The sequence below is a fragment of the Crotalus tigris genome, unplaced genomic scaffold (genome assembly GCF_016545835.1).
Source record: "Crotalus tigris isolate CLP2741 ecotype Arizona unplaced genomic scaffold, ASM1654583v1 scf7180000018838.1047803, whole genome shotgun sequence".
NCBI lineage: Eukaryota > Metazoa > Chordata > Lepidosauria > Squamata > Viperidae > Crotalus > Crotalus tigris.
In genome coordinates, this window is record NW_024097227.1 from 368,853 (window position 1) to 394,989 (window position 26,137).

The window sequence follows — 26,137 nt, forward strand, 5'->3', positions numbered from 1 at the left end:
CTCAGAAAGGAGAATCTGCCTCAAGCTTCAAGAATATTCCACCCACCCACCAGCTATTCTATGGGCAGGAGTTTACCATTCAGTTTTCGCGTTTTGAGAAGTTACGCGTGCTCAAGCAGGATTTGCCATTCCTTGGCCTTCTTCAGGACTGAGGGTCGAAGAAGTTTCTCTAGGGTGCCTCGTTTCTCCTAATGAAAGATCCCCATGGGCAAGGAGGGGATCAACTAAACTCCCTCCGCAAACGGTCACTCGGGTTTGAGCGTCGCAGGAGCGTTTGCACCATCGTCCAAAGCAGAGCCTGGATCTCAAGCCTGCTCTCCACAAGAAGTGTCGGTCAAATGCCCCGCCAGTCTCTGGAGAAAAGCCAGAAAGTCCTCCCTCCGAGTTAGGCAAACAACCCCTCAAATTAAACAAGAGGCTCAATGGCAGCCAATTCCCATGTTTCCCCACTCACCGGCTTCCATCGCTCCCGTACTCCCACTGAGATCCCTTTCTGGCTTCTGCCGCCGCCACCGCCGCCGCCACTGGCAACTTCTCAAGAACCTAGTAGAGCCGCTTTCCGAAGTTGACACATTTGGGCAGGGCCCTATTGGCTAGTGCCTCCGTCGCTCCGACGCCAAGCCCTGCCCTTCCCTAATATACAACTCCGCCCCCTCGTCTCTGCTCCCCCTTCCACCCCCCCCCCAGTACACGTGGGCGCTACTTCGGATCGTTGTGGCTGGCTTGCCGGGCGCTTTGGGGCATGTGCTACACCCAGCCATTCACCCACGGGCGGCCGGGAAGGAAGAATGTCTGGCAACAGATGGCTGAAATATGCTGTCAGAGTTCCCTTCGGCAAAAACAAAATCAAATGAACAAACGAAAGTTGAGGCGCCTTCCCAGCAAAAAAAGTTAGGCTTGTTGTCATGCCGCGGCTTTGGCTGTGGTCTTCAGTATCCGTCTATAACTCCTTCCTCGCCGTCTTGGATGTGCGCGTGTCGCATTGAGCAGATAACACGGACGTTCGGGCTGTTGCACATTCACGTGAGCAAATGCTGCCATTTTTCTTCATAAATAAAACTAAGCAACCCTAATTTGCAGCAGCGGCCCAGTCCGATTACTTTGAAATTAACTTAAGATACGATGGGATTGTTCAGACCTACATTCACAGATGGGTGTAAAAACTGGATCAAAAAGGATATTAAGATGTGAAGCTATATGAAGTTGTATTTGGTGTTAGCTTTTTTTTTAACACTTCAAACATCTTATTTGAATACCACTAACCAACTTTACACAACTCATGGATAATGGTGATCATGTAGATTCACTAACAGGCTAAATGTGGCACAGCTTTCAGTTGTGAGGCCAGTGTGTTATATATTACTAGAACAAACAAAACCAAGAATTTGGGCAATTCTTGGAGGATAAACTATTGTTTCTAGGATCAATGGCCTCGGAATACTACTGTAGTTGCTGGATCACAAGCGAGAGAGTTTCTATCTCCATGTCAGCCTTGTAGAGCCCTCATAGTGATTGCCCACTATGGGGATCAAAGTCTTTTAGAGAGACCTTTGGCCTAATCCAGCCTAAATATTTTCCTTTCCTCGTGTTTTCAGGAGATTCTCAAATTGCTCTTCCTACTGATATATCCCCCTGTCTGATGACAGCTTTCACAGCTGGAGAGGATCCCTAAAGCTCGATACCAGTGAGATGGTAGATAAATGCAATGAAGAAAGACCCTGTAACACCTCAAGTTTTCTTTTAAAAAGGAACAAAACTGGGATTTTTTTCAAAATCATGATTATCTCGGGGAAAGAAGACAACAATGCTAAGCTCTTTAGAGTTCTTCAAAATATTGCTTTATCCCAGACCGGATGCAATTCTTAAGGCGGAAGACAAATGAATGTTTTGCATTTGTTGCCAAAGCTGAATTTCTCTATGTAATGCTATCACTGGAAGTCACTGGAGTTTTTTCCTTACACCCACAGAAGACACACCCTGCAGAATCACCCACTGAGCACTTACCCTCAGGTGCTGTAATGGCACAGTGCTCACCCACCCACTCCAGCCTAGGAGAATCAAACACTTCACCATTGCAACTGAAAAGCTGTGAGAGAGGCAAATCCTTTCACACCTTCTCACATTCACACCTAAGAATTGTAGCGATGTAGTGTCATTGCATTCAGATGAGCAAATGGGAGAAACAATTAAAACAAATGGCTGCAAGCTGTTGTTTACACATGAACATTAAGAAAGGAGAACGGCTATTTAGAGCAAGGATGTAAGATGTGGCGGCGTAGTGCAAAGCACATGACTACTGTATCTTCTTCCTGAGCTATGGCTAAATTTCAATGGAATTCTGCAAAATCACTAATTACAAAGTTCTGGGGACAGAAACACAAACTTGAAGTCAGGGGTCCTTTGGTGAGGCTATTCTGTTCAATAACCAGGCTAAATCTGAGAAAGAAAGTGATCCACTCAGTATACTGGGCTCTGTTCAAAGGGGGAGACCTATACAAATTGGTAATACTGATGATGATAATGATATTTTCTAGAGAACATCCTGTACCATCATAGTGATATATTTCAAATGAATAAGGGCTGATTTTTTTTCCAGGTATACAAACTAATAAAAGTTTCTGAGTAATTCCGATATTTTTAGACTTTCCCTCCTCAATAATTGAACAAAACTGTTCTGCCAGTTTTGTTTTAGTTTGCCTTTGAATTAGTCTGTAAGTTGGCTAACTCTTGTCATTATCCAGACAGTAAATTATGCATGGAATATGGACTTCATTGTTAATGATCTTGCTAGCAGAACTTTGCTGTCTTCCTAGATTCATGGATTGCATTTCTCATATATTTGAAAACATCTGTGTAATATGTGTACAACTTGAAAAATAGTCTGCGCCACAATAAAGAGGTAAGGATCTGGGTTTGATATGGTGGTTCTTAATTGTGCAGGATTAGCATACAGCTGTTTAATTGCTTTGCCCTTGGACTCTATATTAAATTGAAACTTGCTTTATTATATACCAGGGCTCAAGTTGTTTTGCAAAAATTAATACAGTGAGACTAATTACAACCAAGCTTTGAAGTGATGGAAATGTAAAATCTCTTCCTTCTTGAAATCCAGGGGATTAAAAATTTCCTTTCCTGAAGTTGTCTTGTTTTAGACTTACCAGCACCATGAGTTTTTTTAAATCTATCAATATTAATTGGTTTTTTTATTTATGTCTAATTTATAATTTGCATATTTACTTATTTAAATTTAGTGGCCACTCAATTCCAGTGGACACCTCCCAAAGTTCTAGTATCAAGCAATCATTGTCATCGTCATCATCGTTTTAGAAATTGTCCATATGCAGGATGAAGGCCTCTTCCGTGTGTTTCCAATCAATATGGTCCTGTGCTTTTTTAATAAATAATAATGATAAAGTTGGAAGGGACCTTGGAGGTCATCTAGTCCAACCCCCTGCTCAGGCAGGAAACCCTATACCATTTCGGACAAATGGCTATCCAGTTTCTTCTTAAAAACTTCCAGTGTTGGAGCATTCACCACTTCTGGAGGCAGGTTGTTCCACTGGTTAATTGTTCTAACTGTCAGGAAGTTTCTCCTTAGTTTCCACCCGTTGCTTCTTGTTCTTCTCTTCGTTAAACTAGACATACCCAATTCCAGCAACCGTTCCTTATATGTTTTAGCCTCCAGTCTCTCTATACTCTTTCTAGAGTCTCAACATCTTTTTTACATCATGGTGACAAAACTGAATGCAGTATTCCAAGTGTGGCCTTACCAAGGCATTGTAAAGTGGTATTAATACTTCACGTGATCTTAATTCTATCCCTCTGTTAATGCAGCCTAGCACTGTGTTGGCTTTTTTGGCAGCGCAGCACACTGCTGGCTCATATTTAAATGATTGTCCATTAGGACTCCGAGATCCCTCTCACAGTTACTACTATCGAGCAAGGTACCCCCTATACTATACCTGTACATTTGGTTTTTCTTGCCTAAATGTAGAACATTAGTTTTTTCACCAATGAATTTCATTTTGTTAGATAGCGCTCAGTGTTCAAGTCTGTCCAGATCTCCTGTATCCTAAGCCTGTCTTCTGGAGTGTTGGCTATTCCTACCAGCTTGGTGTCATTATTTCATCTCTTTTAGTGAGAATTAGGTCCAAAATGGCTAATCCCCTAGTTCCCTTCTCTACTTTTTGGGAGACAAAGTTATCTGCTAGGTTTGTCAGGAATCTGTTTGATCTTCCACTTGGTGCAGAAGTTTGTCTCCCAGTTGGGTCTGCAATATTTGCTGATGTCATCAATCCATCTTGTTTTACGTCTCTTTCATGGACGCTCTTTATCATTTTACTGGTATCATTCAATATTAACAAGTATTTTGAATATTTGTAACAGGAGTCTGTTGAGAGCCAGTCTGGTGTAATGGTTAAGGCATCAGGCTAGAAACTGGAAAATCATGAGTTCCAGTCTCACCTTAGGCATAAAACTAGCTGGGTGCCTTGGGCTAGTCACTCTTTCAACCCTAGAAAAGCAATGGCAAAACCATTTCTGAAAAACCTAACTTAGAAAACTGCAGGAACTTATCCAGACAGCCTGAGACTTGTACACAGTTGAAAAGAAGAAGAAAAACAGTAGTCAGTAGATGGCGGTAGAACTACTGTAGTATAATGGGATAACTACCGTATGAAGTAATATTAATGATAACAGGTAACTTTGACAGTGAAAAGCATTTAAGACTTTTGTTATCTTAATACTGTAGCAATTGCTGCATTAACTGCTCCATACTCATGACACTGTGTGGTAATCCTTTATGAATGATTATCCAAATCAAGTACACTTTTCTGTCTTGTTAAATTAGTTAATCTCCAAAATGCCACATGTCTTCAGTGTTTATGAAATATTAGCAGTTATGTTGATGTGGGCTGGGTTGCCTCACATTCAACTAAATTAAGTATTCAGAATTTTTAAGCAAAGCAGAAAAAGTCTGCATATTTGAGGTTGTGCTTGACTGATTTTATTTGTGCCTAATCACATATAGAATTGTACTTTGCAGATTAGAATATCATTTCAAAGAGGCTGGCTATCAGAATATTAAAACCAGAAATTTAAATGAATCAATATGAAAGAACAGACTATTGATCCCTGCTTCAAAATGTCTATTTTTCAGCAGGCTAAATATCTTAGTCATATAGCTGCTCTTACACCTGTATATCGTAATGTTTCCATGATCATGCATGGAAATCTACTGCTTTAACAGTCAGTATCCTAGTCCCAAGAGCTAGTAGAGTACAGTGGTTAAGGCATCAGGCTAGAGCAGACCTGTGCCATCTGTGGGCCACATCTGGCCCTTTGGCTGTCCCTGTCCAGCCCATGGTATTGGTGGTGTTAGTAGCAAGAGGCAGGGCAGCATTACGGGCAAGGCAATGTTGGTGGGGTAGGGCGGTGTTGGCAGCCTTTCACAACAGTCCCAGTTTCTCATGTGGCCCCTTGGGAAAATTATTGCCCACCCCTGACTAGAAACTGGGAGGCTGTGAGTTCTAGTCCTACCTTAGGTAGGTCATTCTCTCTTGGCCCTAGAAAGAAGGCAAACTACTTCTGCAAAAAGGTTGCCTGGAAAACTACATGGATTTGTTGCCAGAAATCAAGTCTGAGTGAAAAATGAAAGATTTCCATCTCTTGGTTGCTGCCATCTCTTGGTCATCCAGATTTTTACTGCCCAGCAGGTAGCCTTGCAAGTGATGCTAGGTGTATCATGGTTAATAGATCTAAATGTACAGATTCATGATCTGGAAAGGGAAAAAAACCTGTGGGAGAACCTATTTGGGGGAGGAATCTCTCACAAGGATATCTGGTTAGGAATCGATTTGGATGAATCAAAATGAAGACTTCAATACTAACTCTTCCCAGTGACATGAAGAGGCTGTGTTCAGAGGTCCAGAACAACTGGAAGGCCAAAGGTTTCCTGTTCTTTTTTTAGAGTCAGGGTTGTACTTTGTATCTATATTTACGTGCATTTCCTATGTCAATTCTAAACCTAAAAGGGCTCTAGCATGGTTTCAAGTAACTATTATATTCTTCTTTAACCCTTCTATCAAAAGAATAACTTTCTATTAGGAGAGCTGTGAATATAAACCCAGGAATCCAGGGCAGTTTGCCTACTGGTGTTGATGACAAGTATGCAGAAGGCAGCTAAACAAAAGAAAGATCTGTCTGATTAGAGCTGGAAGTTGAACATTTTCACTCAAGATTACATTCTGCTTAGTAATTGCCAGTTTTTACAAAAGATAGCAAAATCATATCACAGATTCATGAAACAAAGTATGTTGAGGCTTGAGATATATATATGTCTTGAGTATTTTTTGATGCACCCTGTCGGCCCAAATATGAGAGGAAGATGAGAGCTAATTAGCTCAAAATAGCTATCCCAGCATATATATAGCCTGAAGATGACGAATGGGACTTACTTGAAACGTCGCCAAGACACTTCCAATTTGACGCGGGAGAAAGCCCGAATAACCAAAGACCTACATACAAACACCCGCAAAAACCTCAGAAAAAAAATACACACACACACATATACACACTAGGAAATCTTGAATTCAAGTCCTGCCTTAGACACAACCCAGCTAAGTCTTGGGCCAGTCACTCTCTGTCAATCCTAGAAAGGAGGCAACAGCAAACTTCTGAAAAAGAAACCTTGCCAAGAAAATTGCAGAGACTAATCCAGGCAGTCGTCAGGAGTCAACAATTATTGAAAGACACAAAAAACAAAAAGAGGTAAAAGGAGGGGAGGAATGAAAACTGCTTGTGGGGAGAAATTGAATTGCTTGAGTCCATTATAATCTCTGCACAAGGGTGTAGCAAACTGGAATCCTGAACAGGCACAATCCTGGGGGGGACAGAGGCAGAATCCACTTGTTGACATTATTGCACCAAATCTTGAAGGATTGTCACTTTTTGCAAGATGTATCCCTGTTTGCTCTATTATTTGTGGGATTAGTGACCTTGAGATTTTAGTGATTGAAATAAAATTTTAGTTCAATTTGGGACTCTCTTGCATTCAGTCTGGTAGGGTCATGAGCACAATGTACCATCAGATACTCTCTGACTTTCATGGTGCTCACAATCTTCCAAAAACACAATAGTGATCCATTTAAAAGAAAAGCATGGGATACCTTGATGGTGTTTTGGAGGCCTTAAAATCTGGCTGTTTTCCCAAGCCTTGGTGATTTGGAGCCCCTTGCTGGATATTAAAGTTCTGTATGTGTTCTGTTTCATCTGCCAGATTCTCCATCTTTCCCCCCCCCTCTTTTCTAGTGTACTTTTTTGTTATATACAGTATGTTATTGTTCTTGTTATATTATTTTTATTCTGTTTATTGTCTTGTGAGCTGCCCAGAGTTATTTGGCACTAAGTAAAATTAAATCAATCAATACTTTAGTATAATGGTTTAACAAAATGTTTGAACTCAGTTGTAATAGGATTTTTCATCCAGGATGCTAGAAAAAAACTGATGTTTGTAGAACGAAGAAGTACAAAGTACAAAAAGCTTAGGAAACATGCTGTATTTCTTTTCTCTTTTGAAAATATAATGTAAGCTGAAACTATATGGTCAGGCTACCTTTCCTCCCCATAACTGAGGGGAGGAAATGCTAAATGGCAATGCTATTTTTCTGGCTCCAGCCAGCTCCATGGTTCCAACAGTTGATATACAAGATGCTCCAACCTAGTCAGGTGATTTCATCCCCTCAGCCATAAGATCAAGCTCATAGCACAATGTTTCATAGCGGTAGGCCATGCGGATCTGCGCCACGTTGGTCCTGGAGATGTTATTACCCTGCGGCCCATCTTCATGATAGTTCTTGCCCAAAATATGGAGCTTTTCCTGTCAAAGGGATGCAATGAGTCACACATGCATTCTAATCACTTTTTCCCTAATTCCTCCAATTTAAAAAGGAGCTTCTTTTTGCTTCTCTTCCTTCTATGTATCTTTTTTTTTCTCCCTTTGGTCAACCTTGTCATATCCTCAGGTATACAGCAACCTTATATATTCCTTTGAGATTTTCTAGTAAGCCTCATGGAAAGTCAGTTTGGTGTAGTGGTTAAGGTATCTGCCTAGAAACCGGGAGACCATCTGTTCTAGTCCTGTCCTAGTCTCCAAACCAGCTAAATGACCTTAGGCCAGTCACTTTCTCTCAGCCCTAGGAAGGAAGCAATATCAAACCACTTCTGAAAATCCTTGCCAAGAAAACAGCAGGACTTGCCCAGGCAGTGTCCAAGAATCAGACACAATTGAATGGAAGAAAAGGAAAGCATCATACCTCATGAGACAGGCCACACTGCAGGACACTGTTGCGTGCAATCTCACACATATCACAGGTGCTCAGCTTGAAGACTTGAGCAGCAATTGCATATTCTTCCATGAGAGGCTCCTGAGGAATAAAAAAGTGCTTAAAGGACAAATACCAAATATGCAGCCATCTTTCTTGCCTGCTTCCCATCTTTTTTTATAAATATCCACGGAAAGGAACTGGCTTCCTACCTTGGTGTAGTGGAATTGCATGGGATCATCAGTGGAGAGAGATACCATGAGTCCCTTCTGATGGAAATCAAGGAGTGGGTTTTTGGCATACTCTAAGAAGAGACTGTTGTTGCTGAGTGGGGACATGGCAATTGGGATTTGGGCTAAGAAGTAGAGATACTGCAGCACAGGACTCTGGTGGGGGGGGTGAAAGACAGTAGAATTGAGTTAGTACAGTCATGAAACAAGATCTCTAATTTTTTGCCTGAGAGGATAGTAGACTTCAGGTTTGTTCAAAAAAAAAAAGTTGAATAATATTGTTTCTTATGTTATTCATTACTTGCTGAATTCCAATCATTTCAGTTATATTCCGTCTTAGAAATCTATGATGGGATCTGAATGCTAGGAAAAAAAATCTAAGGATTTAAGGAAGCCAGCTGGACCATGTTTTCAAAGTGAAGATGCAATGAGCTTTTGGTGTATTACTACTATGCAGGAAAATCATATATAAGTATCTAAAAAGGTGCATTATGTTCTTTTGAATGCTGCAACTCACCTTCATCAGGTTCAAGCCATGAGAAATATTATCTGCAGTCATGAAGGCAGCCAGTAGGTGGGTAAGAGAACCAGCTTCTCCACAGTGAGGACGGAACAGGAAGGTGTTCATACCACGCTTCCTGGAAATAATAAGGCAGCCTTTATGTATACTGTACATCTTGGGTTTATTAGGATAGAAGGATTTGTCCACAGAGGGATCCAGCTAACTAAGACTTTATTGGATACTTTCATACATATGTGCGTACACACACACACACACACACACACACACACACACACACTGATTTCCCTTCTATTTCAAGGGTATATTGAGAGGAGAGCAGAATGCAATTGGACATCTAAATTTCAGGGGTAATTGAACAGTCTTGACCTTATCCAAATTTATTTATTCTTTCTTTTGTAGTGAATTTGAAATGAAGACTCTTAAAAGCTAGATTTGATGAAGAGATTTGATGCAAATATGTTCTTGAAATACATTAGGCAATAATATACTTAACAAGGTTAGTGGATGGTTATCAAAATCATCAAACTTAAGAATATTGCTTTATTAAAGAGTTAGTAAAGGGAATTTGTGTATCAAAGCATAATCCTTTGCAAGCTTAAGCCAGAACTCACCGTCGAAGATGATTCAGTACAAGGATGTTGGCATACATATAATACAAATAATATGTATAGGATGGATTCTTTTCATGGTTCCACTCCTCAGGCTTGGGACTCTTGGTAGAAAACATGTGCCCACTATGTTTGGACTCATCATCTACACTATCAAAACCAGTAACCTGCAAATAATAAGAAAACATTGTACAAGATGGCCATCTTCATCCATGATGCTAAAATCTCACAGTGGTGTAATATCTTATTTCTTGTTATTCTTAGGGTCAAGACCCCCAATTTGACGAGTTGTTAACTTGCTCTAGTTAAGGATATGCTGCCTTAGAGCCATAGTTTTGATATAGCACTATCCCTGGTCTCTGGCATGCAGTTTTAAAGAGCATGCTCGGTTTCCAACAATGGAATTAGGACCACATTTTTCATCCTGGGCTTTCCATAGCAGGAAGTACTCACATAACGAAGGAAAACACTCAGTTCCTTATTGTCCTGAGGATTGATTGTTGCTTGAAACACAGGCAGGAAAATGTTCTCCAGCATCTTCCCAAAGTGCGGTAGAAAGTTCTTTGCCCTAAAGACATCACTGAGGGAAGAGATAGGAAAGAGAATCAGTTCAGCTCAGTTCCTATTGCACAGCAGAAGTGAATGGGCTGAAAGACAGCTTACAGTGAGGATGTAAAACCTGCTGCCTCACAAAAGTCTTGGCTGTGTCCCTATCCCCACAAGCTTCTCCAAAAGTCATTGTTTTTATTACAGATTGCGTTTAGATACCACCAGATTCAACATAAATTATACTCAGCAATTTACAATAAAAACATAAAAACAAGTAATAAACACAAGCAATATAAAAATGGTAAGCACTGTATAACAGTGACCATTCATTTCTTAATGGTTCCCCAGAATGGATTGGTGTGACAGTGGTGAAGGTTGTGAGAGTTGGGTTATGGGGATTTAGGTTTAGTTTTTGGAGGGAGTTTAGATTATGGGATATGGTTGTCTGAACACTTCAGATTCTCTCTCTATTTTCTTTCTTTTTTAAAACTGTAAAACTGCCAGAGTCATTCTGAAGTTAAGCAACCTCTAAATGTAATCCTTTTTCTCCATTGTTGTCATAATCGTCATCACAATTGCCATCTATTTTGAAGATGGAGAGTTTCCCACAACATGAAGGTTGCAACATAAAAATATTGCTTGCAAGTCCTAGCCTCTTTTACGTCTCTTACGTAGGTGACTATTAAAAGATATTGGTAATAGCCTTAGAAAACTAAAAAAAGAATGAATTAGAGTCTAGGCTATACCATGGCTACAGCCTTGGAGTTACAGTCAGGATATTCCAGCTTAGTTTCCCTTGGTTATGAGAAATACATTAGGAGCTAGAGTTTCTTAGGCATCCTGAGAATGACAATAACCAGTGATCAGCTGTCAGATTTCACACAAGGCTGAGCAGTAAATCTTTGCTCTCCAGACATTGAAGCCCTTATTCAGAAATTGATTTACTTGGTATAAGTCTTTTAGATCTGATCCTTCTTGATTAGTCTTGTTATTTCAAACAAGAATGAAGCCATACATACACATATTTCCCTGTGGTATAAATGGAAACCAAAAACCTTATATAAATGTGCCAAAGTTTAAATTTAATTTTTTTCCTCCTGCTCTTCTAAGACAACAGATAACTTGACTGACCTACTAAAGGCCATGAAAATGTCCTGATATATAACAGTTCTATCCAGCCTGGGAATGTTGCCTCACCAGCTTCATTTCTTATACCATCTAGCAAGAACATAAAGAAGGGTTTTCATTAAGGCCACAGAAAAGGTGAGCAGAAAAGACAGAACTAAGCCCAGGAGAAATCAGACAGGAGGAACTATCTTAACAATCAGAAGGCAATCAACTAGTTGGTGGTTTCAGTTCTAGGTGACGTTAGCTGCACTGCCTGAAGTTTGTGAGAACCTTCAGCCAAGTTCGAGCCAGCTAAGAAGTCTGACATAGTCCTTATTTGATTGAGGAATCAGTTACTTCATGTTCCATTACATTTCAGTGATGGCTTAAGGAAATTTGCTGGTAGAAAAAGAGAAGAGAAATATGAGTCTTTTGCCATGGAATTGGCCATTTAAGAATTCACATGGCGAAAATATGTGTATAATAATGTATAATAATAATAATATGAATTATTCTTAGTAAGAAGTAGAACATGAAGGAAGAAAAATGTAAATAAGAAATAACAAATATTCTAAAGGACAAATATTCTAAAGAAGAATAAGGGGGGAAATGTAAATAATAGATTACCGTTACGCAATTGCTGTAAAAAAAAGGAATAGTATATATATTGTGTGTATGTGTGTTATGTTTTGCTTTGTTTTGTTTTGTCTTGTTGGTTAAAAATAAAAAAAAAGAATTCACGTGGCTTTATCAGATAATATATTAGAGGAGGCTAGATCATAAAAGTTAGTCGAAAACCAGTCTTTGATGGAGCAAGTTATTATCTTAAAATTTCCCATTATATTACAAGTTCTGGCCTGTCCTGTTTTTGTATCTTACATTCCTATGGTTCTTGAGTGAAAACTAGCTGCCCTTCATCTATATATTCTTACCCTGTTTCTTACAGCATTTCCTGACTGATACTCCTAGTGCTATTAATCAAAGACATAGTAAAGATGTGCAATGGGTGCCTCGTTAATAGATTTTAATGTATATGATAGGAAACAAAGATGGAGGTATGTGGGAAAATGGGTTACAAATAGAGGATAGCGACATCTATACTCTATGTAAAATAAATGAATATGGGCAACTGCACAGTAAAAGCCTAATTTGGAAGCACTGTTGATCCACAACAGAGTATAGCAAATTCTTATCTACTGTTATATATGTGTATGCATGTGTGTGTCTATATACAATGTGTGTGTCCATGTGTGTGTTGCATTTTAACTTTATTTTCGGATTCTTCTAAGCTGCTTTGGAATTGCTTTACAATTCAAATCAGGAACTCAGTAATGACTTGCAACTATTAAAACTTAGCTAGAATCAGAATTTTGGTGAGCCAGTTTCATTGGACACCTGGGAAAAAATTTGGGTGAGAAATGTCAAATTTACACAAGCACAGAATTTAAGGGAGAATTTTTATAAAATGTTTTATAGATGGCACCTTGATCCACAAAAAATGTCTTATATGTACCCTGACGTGCAACCCAAATGTTGGAGATGTGGTTATAAGGAGGCTTCCTATTATCATATTTGGTGGTCATGCAGAGAGATAAAAGCATTTTGGATCAAAGTATGGTGGAATATCCAGAGAATTTTTAGAAGGAGGGTAAAATTTACTCCGCAATTATTTTTGTTAGGTATTGTTACAGATTGTGATACAAAGGAGGTTGTATTGATGTTAAATTTGATTACAGCCGCTAGGCTGTTAGTAGGACAATATTGGAAGAAGGAATCCTTGCCTACATTGCAGGAATGGTTTCTTAAAGTAGCTTATCTGGCGGAAATGGCAAAGATCTCGGCTTTCTTAAAGCAACAAACGCAAGAGAAGTTTCTTGCTGTTTGGGATAAATGGATAAAATTTATACAATTTAGATTGGGTATACAAAAATATTATATAGTTTTTTCATAAGTTTTATTTTTATATATATTATAGATAATCTTTTTATATATATAAATATAAAGTTTTTAATTTAATTTTTATTTTTACTTTTTAAGCCTATATTCTGCTCTGGGAAGCTCAGGGGGGGGGAAGGGAGGGGGGGGTTTGGGAGGGGTGGGGTTTTTTTTTTATATATGTATTGTTTAGTTTTATTTTTTTGTATATGTTGTCTCTTGTTTTGTATTTTTTTTTCTTTTTTGTAAAATTTATAAAACTTTTAATAAAAAAAAAAAAAAAAACTTAGCTAGAATCAAAACTAACAAAAGTCCACTTCTTGGGCTCAAGTTTTAATATATCTTTTGCAAATGCTAATCTCACCCTCTTGTACTTACTAAAGTCTGGGTACCTGGATCATCCATCTCATATTGGGCGAATATACACGATGTTGGGTGAACCATTTAGCTAATTTGGGCCATTCTTCTGGTGAGCATCCATAGATGGAAAGTCGTGGTTCTGCATATTGGTATTTGGCATCCTCTAAATCAGAGCCAACTTCCTGATAAATCAGAATTAACAAATAAATTATCTGCTTCCAGTAGATTTCCTCATGCTCAAATTCAGACTCCAAAAATATATATCATACTATCTAACCTTAATGATGGTAGCAAAATACTCGCCATTGATGGCATTTTCAGTCTTTAGGTAGAGATCACGCAATTCACTGGCCCCTACTGGGTTATACTTGGCATTGAACTTATCAAAGCGTTGGAAAGTCTGGCGGCCCTGCAGCATAAAAGAATAGTCAAGTACACAAACCCATAAATGCTGGTTTAATATTAAGAGTGATGCAGGATTTTACCATTTGTATGACTTATCCTTACTCAAGTAATAGAAATAGACAGAACTTACTGCATGCACATCAAGTGAATCCACAGTCAGATCAGAGGGGTGAAGACTGAGCTTCTCAAAGAGCTGTCTCAGCGTCAGTGTTTCATCCTTGTATTTGTATACCACTCTTTCAGCATCTGTCCGGTATGACTTCTTAATAAATCGTAATAGATGCTTTTGATTCATGCAAGCTGCAGCATGGATATGTGTATCTACCTATTAGAGAAGCTAAAGGTCATTTGGAAAGAAGGTGGTGGTTACTGTTGGGAATCTTTCCCCCAGAACTCATCATAAAAGTGATATTGGAGTAGATCAATCTACTCTTCTCTGGGGCAACCCAATTATAAAAACTACAATCCCCAGAATTCTTAGTAAACCATAATAAGGGAGCCTTTCAGTTCTGTGCATCAAAATCACACTTAGAAAACCAATGTCTAAAAAATAAAATATGTGAAACAAATGAAATAATTTGGCACTTAGTTTAGCACATCCTACCTTCCTTATTTTGGAAAATCAGAAGATTTTGAAAGAAATGAAAAAAAAAAGAGGCAGGAAAAAACGACTCTCAGGGAGCAGAGTTTTTCATCCGTGTTTTTGCAAGCAGAAATAAGCAACACTATTCTTTGATGGATTGCTCATTTGTTCACACATATATATTTCCAAAAATCATGCAAGAATGTCTGAAATATATCTGAAATAATTTCTAGTAATTGGTATATTTAGGTGAGACTGTAACAGTATGAAAGTTATTGTGAGAATCTCTCCAACTTCTTTATTTGACATTATGCTTTCTGATAAGAAGATAACGTGTAGCCAAATCCCTTACCTTCCGACAATTATAGAAGTCCCGATGGGGATTGTTCTTCAGCTCCTTCAATTCTTCCATCTCATTCAACATCTCATGTACATTGAACTTGGAGGATAGGAATCGAAGTCTTCGGTGGGAATAGGTTTTACTGCAATAGTCGCAAAAAAGACCACATATTTGCCCATAAGTGTCCCAGAAAGTTAGGGAAAAAGATAAATGAAAGAGTAAGAAAGCATTTGCCAGTATCACCACCATCTGTCAGGCATGATGGTCCCCACCATTGTAAGCTTAATAAATGACAGCTTAATGAAGCTCACATTCAAAATTGAACAGAGATAGCAGACTCACACTTGCTACCAAGTAGGACAACTTGACTCTTGCTTCCTGTGTCTACAGAAAAGAAACTTCTATAATGCAGCTGCTGCATTCAACTCTAGATCTCGTGTGTCAATATAGGACAGTGACTGTGGAATTCTCGGAACTGATGGTTACAAGTCTTAAAACTGCCGAGGTTGAGAAACACTAAACACTGGTATAGGGAATTGGTGGTGGTTGGTTTACCATTACTTCTTTTAATTGCAGAAAATCACTTTTGAGAGATTTTGCACTTATGCACTTAACTTTCCTAGACTCTATGTCAATGATCCATACCATAAGTAAGCATTTCTAGGGAAGACCATTTTTGTCGGAGCTTTCAGAGCCCCCTGATCATGAAAATTAACAGCACAGTTTCCTGATCTTTTCAAATGGGAAATGGGAAACACAAGGAAATCAAGCAAATTTCTGTTGAAAACACTTTAAAACCTACTCAGACTCTCTCCTCTCTCTGATATGCACTATGGCTCCATCTACTTTATAATACTCAGTACCCCAAGAAGGTTAAGAGCTGCTTTTCTCCACCTAAAATTCACCAGTTCCTGCTTTAAGACACTTACACAGGCCCCTTTGCTATAAGAGCAAGCAGGAAGTTCATGTCATCAATAAAGACCTCCAGGTTGGGGTAGGACAGGTCCATGGGCTCACCCCTGGCAGCGGCTTCTTTGTCAGCATAGACATATACCACCCCTCCTTTCATTTCTGTATGGTAGTTCAGATTCTCAGGAAGATTGTCAGATTGCCATATATCTGCACTATTCTTCACTGGTGAAGTGAACACTAAAATCAAGCAAAGAAATACTCAAGTGAAGATAAGGAAATGTACAGGAAAGGTACAGGACTTATGCCATCCTAGACATGCAAATAAATTCTACAAATCTGTGGAATCATTAGAAAATAACTTGATATTAGGAAAAAGATTCCTCCCCCCTCCCCCCATGATGTTTTCCTTGGTTGCCAAAAGTAAGAACTTTTGCTGAGATTCTTTCTTTTGACCTTACATTATCTGAACAAAAGACTTCTCCCTACCTTGCTCCTGCTTTTCTCTTTATTGTTTCTTGCAGAACTACTATATCACATGCTCACAGTTTGTTCCTATTAAATATCTTACCACAAGAAAAAAAATCTACCATATGAAACACATATTTTGATTTTTGTGTATTTGTTCCACCACATAGTCTTCATTCCCTCCCCTTTTTCATTCCCCACAGATACACTGGTAAACAAATGAGGTTGGAATAAGTTTGCTGAGTGTTGCAGCTGGTTTTGGGGCTTGAGTTTTTCTATACTTATATTTCCATGTACTCCCAGCAAAGCTTGCCAATAAGACATTTATTCATAAGTTACCTGGCCACATCTCTTCACTGGACTTCCATACTTCATCTTCAATGGTGCGTAAGAACTGGGAAGGAGTATTAGGGAATCGCTGGAAAGATTTCAGCATATTCTTCTCTCGGATGCATAGGGCATGATACAGACCCTGGCAGACTAATTCAAAGTCCTCCACAGATACCTACAGTTTAACACATGTTAATATTCCTAGTTCCAGATAGTTCATGATCATAAGAGTGTAAAACACAAGAATGGCTGAAAACTACAGAAGTCTACTATGGGATATATATGCACTGTGCTCTTGTAGTAATAACAATAAGGATGGGGTAAATCCAAACTCAATACTTGGTAAGTCTTATCATGGAGAGAGATTGTGTGTGTCCCCCATTGCTTAGCAACTTGTAAGTCCTTGCAAATCTTAATAGGGATAAGCTCTCTGCCAAATTCTATGCTCCCAATGGATGGAGCATAGAAAATATGAGGTATTGAAGAGAAGGAGAGAATCCAACAAAGGTTTTAAGGAGGTGAATTGCTTTGCTTTTAATCTTGTAGCCTTGCTTTGAGATTATTATATTAATAATGAAAAGTGGGCAAAAGGTCTTGTAAATAAATATTATAGCAGTAGCTATCTTCTGCAATGATCCACCATCTGAGACAGCAATTAAAGGAAATCAAAAGATGTGATAAGATTCCAAAACAAGCACTTCTAAGTATCTGTATGATTTTTCATTTTTATTTCTTTTGATTCACTAAATCTCTTTTATCACATATTTGTCTTGGATTCAAATTATGTCATTCATAATACAGTTGGTGCTGCTAATTAATGTAGGTAGAATTTATCATAAAAAAAACCTTACCATCTTTTCTTTCCCATTCCATTTCTGGATTATATTCTTTGGGATTCATATTTGAAAATATGCATTTTCCCCTACATGCTTTGTAATCACTAATAAGCAAGATTTCTTATTTGCAATATCTACTTTGCAATAGGGGACTATAACACTTTGCTTTTCTTTTGTTTGTTTGTAATTCTTGTTAGACAGTATAATGATCCTCTGCTTGCTGTATAAGATAGTACAGTGAAATGTTACCAAGTGGAAATTAGATTTTATATAATTATAGTTGAAAGGTCACTAATGGTACTGTCACATATGAACTATCTGAACGATGGAAAGAAATGACAAAAGAAGGTTCAGACAGGATCTGAGGATCTTTAGCTACTGACCCCTGCAGCATAATCCCCTGTGATCTGCACACGCTGAAATTTGGGTACATCTTCATACATAGCAGTAGTAGAGATGACCTCATCTAAAGTGGACAGTTTTGTTGAACACTGTCCAGCAATAGGAACAACCAACGCAATGGTTTTCAGCCGCAAAAGCCTCTTCTTCCTGGAGAATGGAACACAAGCTCAAACTCTTTTCATATTTTGGCAGCAGTTTAGTTCAGTTGATCATATATTTTCCATATATATAATTCATTGTTCTGTACATTTAAAGTATGTTTAATTGTTAGGAGTGGAGGAATATGAATTGATCTGTATGCAAATGCCTTTAAATGGATCTAGGACATTTGGATTTTGTTTGCATCTTCAGTCATTCTTCCTATGTATTCATTCATTCATTCATTCATATACCTCTGAAGGCAGACTGTTCCAGAGAATGTAGTGGAGATATATAAATGACTATCTAAACATATTGATAATACCTCACCCTGAATCTCTCTAGCAAATTCAGATGAGAGAGAGGGCCAAGCTCTGGGGCACCCGTTAATAGAGTTCCAAGCACTTGACTTCTCCCTCAATCAATCAAGAAGGAACAGAAACACTAAAGAATGCTGTCTCCTTCTTCTAACTCACACAGGCAGTTCATAAAGTTACTGTGATTTAAAGTACTGAAGGGTACTGAATGGCCCAACCAGTTGAAAATGATCATGTTCCTTCTTTCCAAATCCCTTCAGAAATCCTCAGTAAGAGTAACAAATACAGTTTCCATCCCATATCCATACTAACTTAACCATCTTAGATTTTGAAAGCCTTTACTTTTCAAAGTCAGCCACACTGAATATCCTCTATTTAGTATATTAGACTACACATTTTGATCCGAAGGCTGCTCTGTCACATTTGCCTTAGTGACAGCTATATAGTGTCCCATACTTGTAAACCCTCCTAGTCTTGAAAGTCTTTTCCAAGCAGGAATCCACTTTGCCTATCAGATTATGTAAGTGTATCTATAGCAGGTGTTTAGTAACATGGGTAACATAAATCCCACATAATTCCTTCTTCAGCCACATCTTATGACAGGTGATTTCCAATCTTTCTGGACTGGTGAAATATTTGGAATGGTGAGCATATATTGCTGAATTTCCCTATTATAAAAGGGCTACCATGAAGAGATAGATGAATTGTTATTTGCCATTTTGCTTAGCATCCCACTCTAGTCATTCTTGGCAGGATACTCCCTAATATATCTCTGTTTTCCTTTGTTCCTTTTCTTAGTTAGATGTCCACCCTTTCAAACAGAGCTCTGCCTCTCTCTCTCTCTTTTTTTTTTTTTGTAAAAATGCACATGGGTTTTATATGGAATTAAATATAAAGTTGCTATAGTTTCGTGTCAGCTTCTCTCTTTAAATAATTAGGTGGGCCTGAAAGCATGATAGGTATGAAGAAAGGTGGCTGTAGGCTGGCACTGGCACCGGCACCATAACAGAGACCTTACTCTTACAATGTTACTTATCCAAACTTTCAGGACATCTGCCCAATTCTCACCGTTTATCAGAAGCACTTGTGTTCTCCTGTTTGATCATGTGCTCTTGCATTTCATGATGTGAGATGGGACAGACATCTGCCACATCAAAAGGAGACAGTTCATGCCGTTCTCCTTCATCCTTCACCTCTGAGGCAAAGACCATCTCTGCAAAGGAGCGCACGTCATCGTCTGTTTCTGTGGAGAAAAGGCAATAAATCAGTAAGTCATCTTAATCTACCAGATCCAACAGAAAGGTGGATATTTATTTTGTGTATATTCTGAGAAGAGATCAACCTTTCAAGTTATAGTACTAAGAAAAAGTATGGAAGTACTGACCCATCTGGAAAAAAATGTATTGGCTATAAGGAGAACACAGTAAAAGAATGCTGTAATAATCTGTGGAATACTTTTGACAGGCAGGAATAGGGAAAGTCCTAGCCAGGACAACAGTCAGAGAAAAGACAACTCAGCCCATACCTACTACAAAGCCCATGTTGCTAGTATTACAGAGTCCATGTTGCTTGGCCCTCACACTAAAGAAATGGGGGTATGGAAAGCATTTCTTAGTTCCTCCGAAGTAAAGACAAGGAGGGAGAGAGATATTTTCAGACTTACAAGATTCTGTTAATATATCCTAGTAGGTTTGAACAGTCACTAAATACAGCAGTTGTTAAGTGGAGTTTACCTGTACATAAAGCATACAAAAAAAAGTTGCATTTCTCTTTTATTGATTATAGTTGATGAGATGGAGTGATATGGGAGCAGATGGAGAGAAAGGAAACAGAGAGTGATTAAGAACTAAAAACTAAAGAAGGAATTAAAAGATCAAAATGCATAAATTGAAATAATTCCAACAGTGCCATCTGCTGGCTGTGTAGGGTAGATTCATGATGACTGGTGTCCTTTTGGGGAAATAAACCACTCTTAGAGGAGATAAATAAAATCAATCTTATTTTAAAAAAACAAAACATACTGTAACTCTTCCCTTTTTCTTTTTTTAACTTTAAGGTTAAAATGCAAATATTCAGCACAGAAGATAAATTATAGAATTTTCTGCATTATTTATTTATTAATTTATTTATATTCCACCTTTATTATTTTTACAAATAACTCAAGATGACAAAGATATACAACACACCTTCCTCCTTCTATTTTTCCCACAACAACAACCCTGTGAGGTGAGTTGGGCTGAGAGAGGGTGACTGGCCCAAAATCACCCAGCTGGCTTTCATGGCTCAGCATGTCTCCCGGTTTCTAATCTGGAACCACTTATGTCAGTTGGCAAATTAGTCAAAAAAGAAACATCTAAAAGAAAATATAATATATATTTAAGATATATGAATTCAATTCTCAGAAGTCCCCAGCCAACATGGTAAGGAACAAATTACTATACAGGTAGTCTTCAATTTTGAACTTATTATTAAATGGCCATTTGTAGTTATGATACCCTCAAAAAAGGTGTTTAATTGCCCATAAAGCACTTCCAGTTCATACCACCATGACCTCATGGTCATATGACTGCATTTTATGTCCTTGGCAGCCTATTCATACTTACATTCAGTCAGTGCTTTTTTGTTAAAAAAAAAAAAAAGGTGCCAGAACTCACACACATCATACAACCCGCCTTGCCTACCCTACAAGGTTCCATCCAAAAAAGGTGCCGGAACTCCGTTCTGGGCGTTCTATGACAAAAAAAAGCCCTGCGTCCAGTTGTCAAGCACCCCACAATCATGTGATTACCATTCACAATCTTTACTGCCAGCTTTCCCAGAAGAAAAAGTGGCAAGCTGAGGGGACAGAGGAAAAGTCCCCTCCCAGCCACCCAGTCACATCCAGGAGCCCTCAGCTAGCTCCAGAGGCTATTGGCATGTCTAAAGCTGAAAGTCTTCAGCTTATTTCCCCACCTATCCATGCATGAGAGCCCGCAGATGATTCCAGGACCTACCACATGCACAAAGCAGCCATAGCCCCAGACATCTTTGGCCAAGAGCAGGAGTCCTTAGCCAGTTCCAGAATCCAGCAGCATACAATTTCCTTTTCTGTTTTTCTGCAGTTTCTGATAGGCATGCCCAGCCAAGGTATGACCATCTTCTACAGAGGCTGTTCTGCAAATGGTGTATTTCTTGCAATCTTAAAATGGAGCCTCCTAAAGGGCTAACTGGGTGGCTGGGTAGGAAGCACACTGAAAATGTCCAGGCCCGCAGCAACTTTGTGCATGCTGGTAGACCCTGGAGCTAGCTGAGAGCTCCCATTTGTGACAGGTGGGGAACAGGCTGATGCATTCTGGTCTGCAGCATGTTTTCATGTGCCAGTGAGCCCTGAGGCAGCCCCATGCTCCACTTAACAATTGCAATTGGGTGAGCCAGGAATCATTGATTGCAGTCATTGAGCTAAGTGATTGTGTATTTTCACTTAAATACTGAGATTGTGGACCCAATTGTGTCATAAGTTGAGGACTCCCTGTATGTTCTAAAGGAAAAGTGTATCTTCATAAGTATAGCCCGAGATCTGATTGAAGGCTGACACTAAATAACTCCATTCCATATCTTGCACAAATACATAAAAAAAATAGTTTTAGCATAGCACATCACATCAAACTGAAATAAAGTACTTAATGCAAATTCCTGATTGTACATTTTTCCTATGACTATGAAAATAGACATTCCCTGAACAATTGTTCTGTTCCACTTACCTGGATTTCTCCAGTTTTTTTAAAACTGCAATCCATTCATCAGAGGTTGATGAAATGGGGAAGGGGGGGGGGACAACAATTGTTTTTACAGGCCTCTCTCCTTGGGTTTCTGCCAAATTCTACCAGCACAGGGAAGTGCTGGAGTTCCTGAACTGTATACATTTACAAAGCCATATGTCATGCAATGGGACATGTACAGTATTGTAGCCTGTGATCTGCATTCACAACACATACAAGCGATTACAAATGTATTGCACAACAATAAACTACGACTAATATTGCCATTTTTACAGTAGAGGTGAAGTAATAATCAGATGAGTATCTGATCTGTCGATAGGAATTGGAAGAAGCAAGGATGTGATGATGCTTTGGCAAGAGATGGGCAGATGGAATAAACAAGATAAGCATAAAATGTCATGATGATTAAAGAGATATGCTGGAGATAAGGTTAGTGACAGCTGTGTGCAACGCTAGTGACACTGTATATTGGGAATGAGCTAGAAAGAATGAAGCCCTCTCTACTTGAGGACACAGAATATAAGATGGTAAGATGGACAGTCCTGTTCTGGATTTTTACCTCCTGCTTGGGGGCATTCTGTGTAGAGTTACCAGCTGATTATATGGACAGTTGTAAAAGAGGACAAATGTGTTGGTATGGGGGAAGACTCACTAACTTTTTAGTTTCCTTGCCATCCATGTAAAAAATTACAGCAAAAAAATTGCCAAAAAAGTACCATGTATATGAAATTATTTTTTCCAGCATCAAACAACTGATTTTTCAATAGCATTTTTTCCTACCAATCTATTTTCAATAACATGATCGCAATAATGTAGAATTGCCCACAATGCAGTTTCAAATTTTACAACAGAAACATATGATGAATCATCAGACTGCATGATCGTAGATTTAAAGAGTCTGAACTGAAGGTAATAGCTGGAATCAGGAAATAAATAATGTAAATGAAAGCTGTTGATACTATTAGCAGATGAGAAAAAGAAAGAAGTAGAGAATTTACAAGGTCACAATCCACAAAAGTTTGAATGACTACTGTTGTGAAAAATGTCCTAAAACCCACAAACAAACAAACAAAACAATAAAAAAGCCAAACAACAATTATTTTAAGCTTTTGCCTGCCAGACAGAAAACATGAAGACAAAAAGAGATCCTCCTTTGTCTGGACATCTGATAACCCTATTTTGTTTTTGCCACATTCTACAAAAACAGAGAAGCCCTCTTTTTCCTAGCAGCACCAGATTCTTGCATACAGAGATGTTGAACAGAGTGACTCATATGCAGCTCTATACCTAGCAGTAGCCAGGTATCCAAACACTTTTCTTAACAGGTTAGATTGTGCCAATGATGCAACTGAAAAAAGTGATGTATGACCAATCCTCATACTTTCGGCATGTATTTATGATCATTGCAGCATCCTGGAGCCATTTGTGACCTTCTCTGCCAGCTTCTTACAAGCAAAGTCAATGGGGGAAGCTGGGTTTGCTTAATAAAGGAGTGATTCATTTAACAACCATGGCAAAAAGGTTGTAAAATTGGGTTTGATTCACTTAAAAACATCACTGGTTATCAATGGAAGTTCCAATCCTAATTGTGGTTATATGTCAAGGACTACTATATTTCAGATATTGACTTCTTGGCAATATTCATGTTTCTTCACTAAGTTGCAGGATGGAACATTTGAGAGATGTTTCATTCTCACGTGTACAACTGTAGTTTTCAATAGACAAATGTCTGAAAAGCTGTGGCTTAAGCTTTTTGCACATCATTTTTTATGAACTGTTCAACAGGAAGAAAGAATATTAACAAAGGGAATGAAGGCAAATAAACGTGTCCCAGGATAGTGTTGTAGGATCCAACCTGGGTTGGTCATCAGGACCAATGGTTTAGTCTTCCAAGCTTGCAGACTCAATGCTAGACCCCAACCAACACATTCTGGTGAGAGGGAAATTCCCTGAGGATGGGCTCCAGCATGAATCCAAAAGGTAGGAAGACTAAACCTTTGGTTTTGATGACCAACCCAGATTGGATCCTGCATTTACAAAGCATTGGGGAACATCATGGACTCCACACGAGAAATGTAAATGTTTCTCAAAGACTCAGTATGAGCAAGTATAAATCTGAGAGTCACATCACCAACAGCACTTTCCACATATTCTTCCAATATATATAAAAAGCTTTGGCCTTAATCTTTACATATTCATAAGTATTAATTGCACAGACCCTAAGACATCAATCCAAAGCTCTTACATGAGCTGAATCTCCTACGTTCAAAGATAAGTGTTGTGCAGAGAAAAGTAATGAACTGGATATGAATATTTTCTTAGTAAAAATAGAAATGTGCACAGTTCACATGTATTTCTACTGTATAAACTACATACTCTGTAGCAAGTTAGTAAATTTGCAATGTCTATTAATTCTTTTGAGAGAATGTTAAAAATTTCAGTAATCACCTCAAACAAATCAGTTATAGCAAATAAAGGTATCTTTATTATCTCTCTCTGTTTCCCTTGCCCCTCTTTTTCTTAGCTTCCTAGCTGCGTTAGTTCCAGATTCATAATAAATTTCTGAATAAACTCCTGTAATTCTAGTTGGCATCAGTTGGCACATTTAATTTGCCTTCAGCTTACCATCTTACCCACTACCTAACCAGTTTCTGCTCAGGGATGGGAGTGGAGTGGGTTTTGCTGAACTGAGTTTACAACCGCTTCCATTTATTTTCATAGCTTTGGTATAACAACTACTTGATTTCTGTTCTATCAAATGACTCATTTGGGTCATTAATTAACAGACTTATCAATTACTCATTCAAGTTCTTTTTACCCCAGTACAGTACAAAAGAAATAGCTAATAGCTATAGCAATCTAAGCTATACTGAGATTAAGTCTATCTACCAACCTGCTGGGTATAGACATACCTGGAACTTTCACCTGTGGCATTTTCGTACCACCTCAGTAAAGTTTTCAGGAACTGACTTTGGAATAGGCAAGTGGAACAGTGAAGATTCACAGCCAGCCAACGTTCATTTTATTACTTATCTGTGCTCTAGTAACCCAACTCCTCTTCTGTAAAAGGAATGACAAGTAAGCAACAGACTATTTAAAGCTGCAGTCAGACTTTTAGCTCCAGCCAATGATACCGCAGACATTTTGGGGGTTAATTGAAACATACTTTGAAACCATCGCAAATTAAATACTATGGGCAGAATTCTATGTAGAGCTGTAGCTGGCATCAATGGGCACTTGTCTTTTCTTCTTGAACAACATTTAGCTCTCTCTCTCTCGCTCTCTCTCTTTTTAAGATGAGTGCAGTAATCTGAACATGTGCCTCACTGCCTTGGCTATGTACCCCATTTAGCAATTTTTGAACTATAACAATAAGATGATATTATAAACCAACCAACCCACATATGTATATATCTATAAATGCATAATATAATATTATGACACCAAACTGGCAGGAGTAGCCAACACCCCAGAAAACAAACTCAGGATCCAAAAAGATCTTGACAAATTTGAACAATGGGCTCTATCCAACAAAATGAGTTTCAATGTGGAGAAAAGCAAAGTTTTACATTTAGGTAGGAAAAATCAAAGGTACAAGTACAGATTGGGCAAGAGCTGGCTTAAAAACAGTAACAGGGACCTTGAAGTCCTCGTGGACGATCACTTAACCATGAGCCAGCAGTGTGCAGCAGCAGACAAAAAAGCTAATACAATCCTGGGTTGTATAAACAGAGACATAGAATCAAGATCCCGGGAGGTATTAGTACCACTTTATAAAATCCTAGTAAGATCACACCTGGAATACTGCAGCCAATTTTGGTCACCATAACACAAAAAAGATGTTGAGAGTTTGGAAAAAATTCAGAGAAGAGCAACTAAGATGATCAAAGGCCTGCAGACTAAAACATACAAAAAACGCCTGCAGGACATGGGTTTGGCTAATCTAAAAGAAAAGAAGAAATAGGGGAGACATGATAGCAGTATTCCAGTATTTGAAGAGGGGGTCACGTTATTCACC

At 38.6% G+C, this 26,137-nt stretch overlaps 2 protein-coding genes across 2 annotated transcripts in view; both read right to left on the minus strand.

The window, feature by feature from the left end:
• DENND2C (DENN domain containing 2C) overlaps window positions 1-594 on the minus strand; it is a 69,431-nt gene extending 68,837 nt beyond the window's left edge. Inside the window, exon 1 of the mRNA XM_039356913.1 lies at window positions 455-594. The gene's annotated coding sequence lies outside the window, so the exon portion shown is untranslated. The remainder of the gene's footprint in view (window positions 1-454) is intronic.
• Window positions 595-7,541: 6,947 nt separating this feature from the next.
• AMPD1 (adenosine monophosphate deaminase 1) lies at window positions 7,542-25,157 on the minus strand. The gene is made up of 15 exons (XM_039356929.1): window positions 25,032-25,157; window positions 19,430-19,604; window positions 17,888-18,053; window positions 16,678-16,843; window positions 15,891-16,110; window positions 14,974-15,103; window positions 14,169-14,363; window positions 13,911-14,042; window positions 13,652-13,815; window positions 10,136-10,262; window positions 9,686-9,849; window positions 9,069-9,189; window positions 8,534-8,707; window positions 8,313-8,423; window positions 7,542-7,876 (listed from the first exon to the last, which is right to left on the minus strand). Exons 1-15 carry the CDS (start codon window positions 25,051-25,053, stop codon window positions 7,718-7,720), a joined length of 2,226 nt encoding a protein of 741 aa, XP_039212863.1. The 5' UTR covers window positions 25,054-25,157; the 3' UTR covers window positions 7,542-7,717.
• Between the last annotated feature and the right edge of the window lie 980 nt (window positions 25,158-26,137).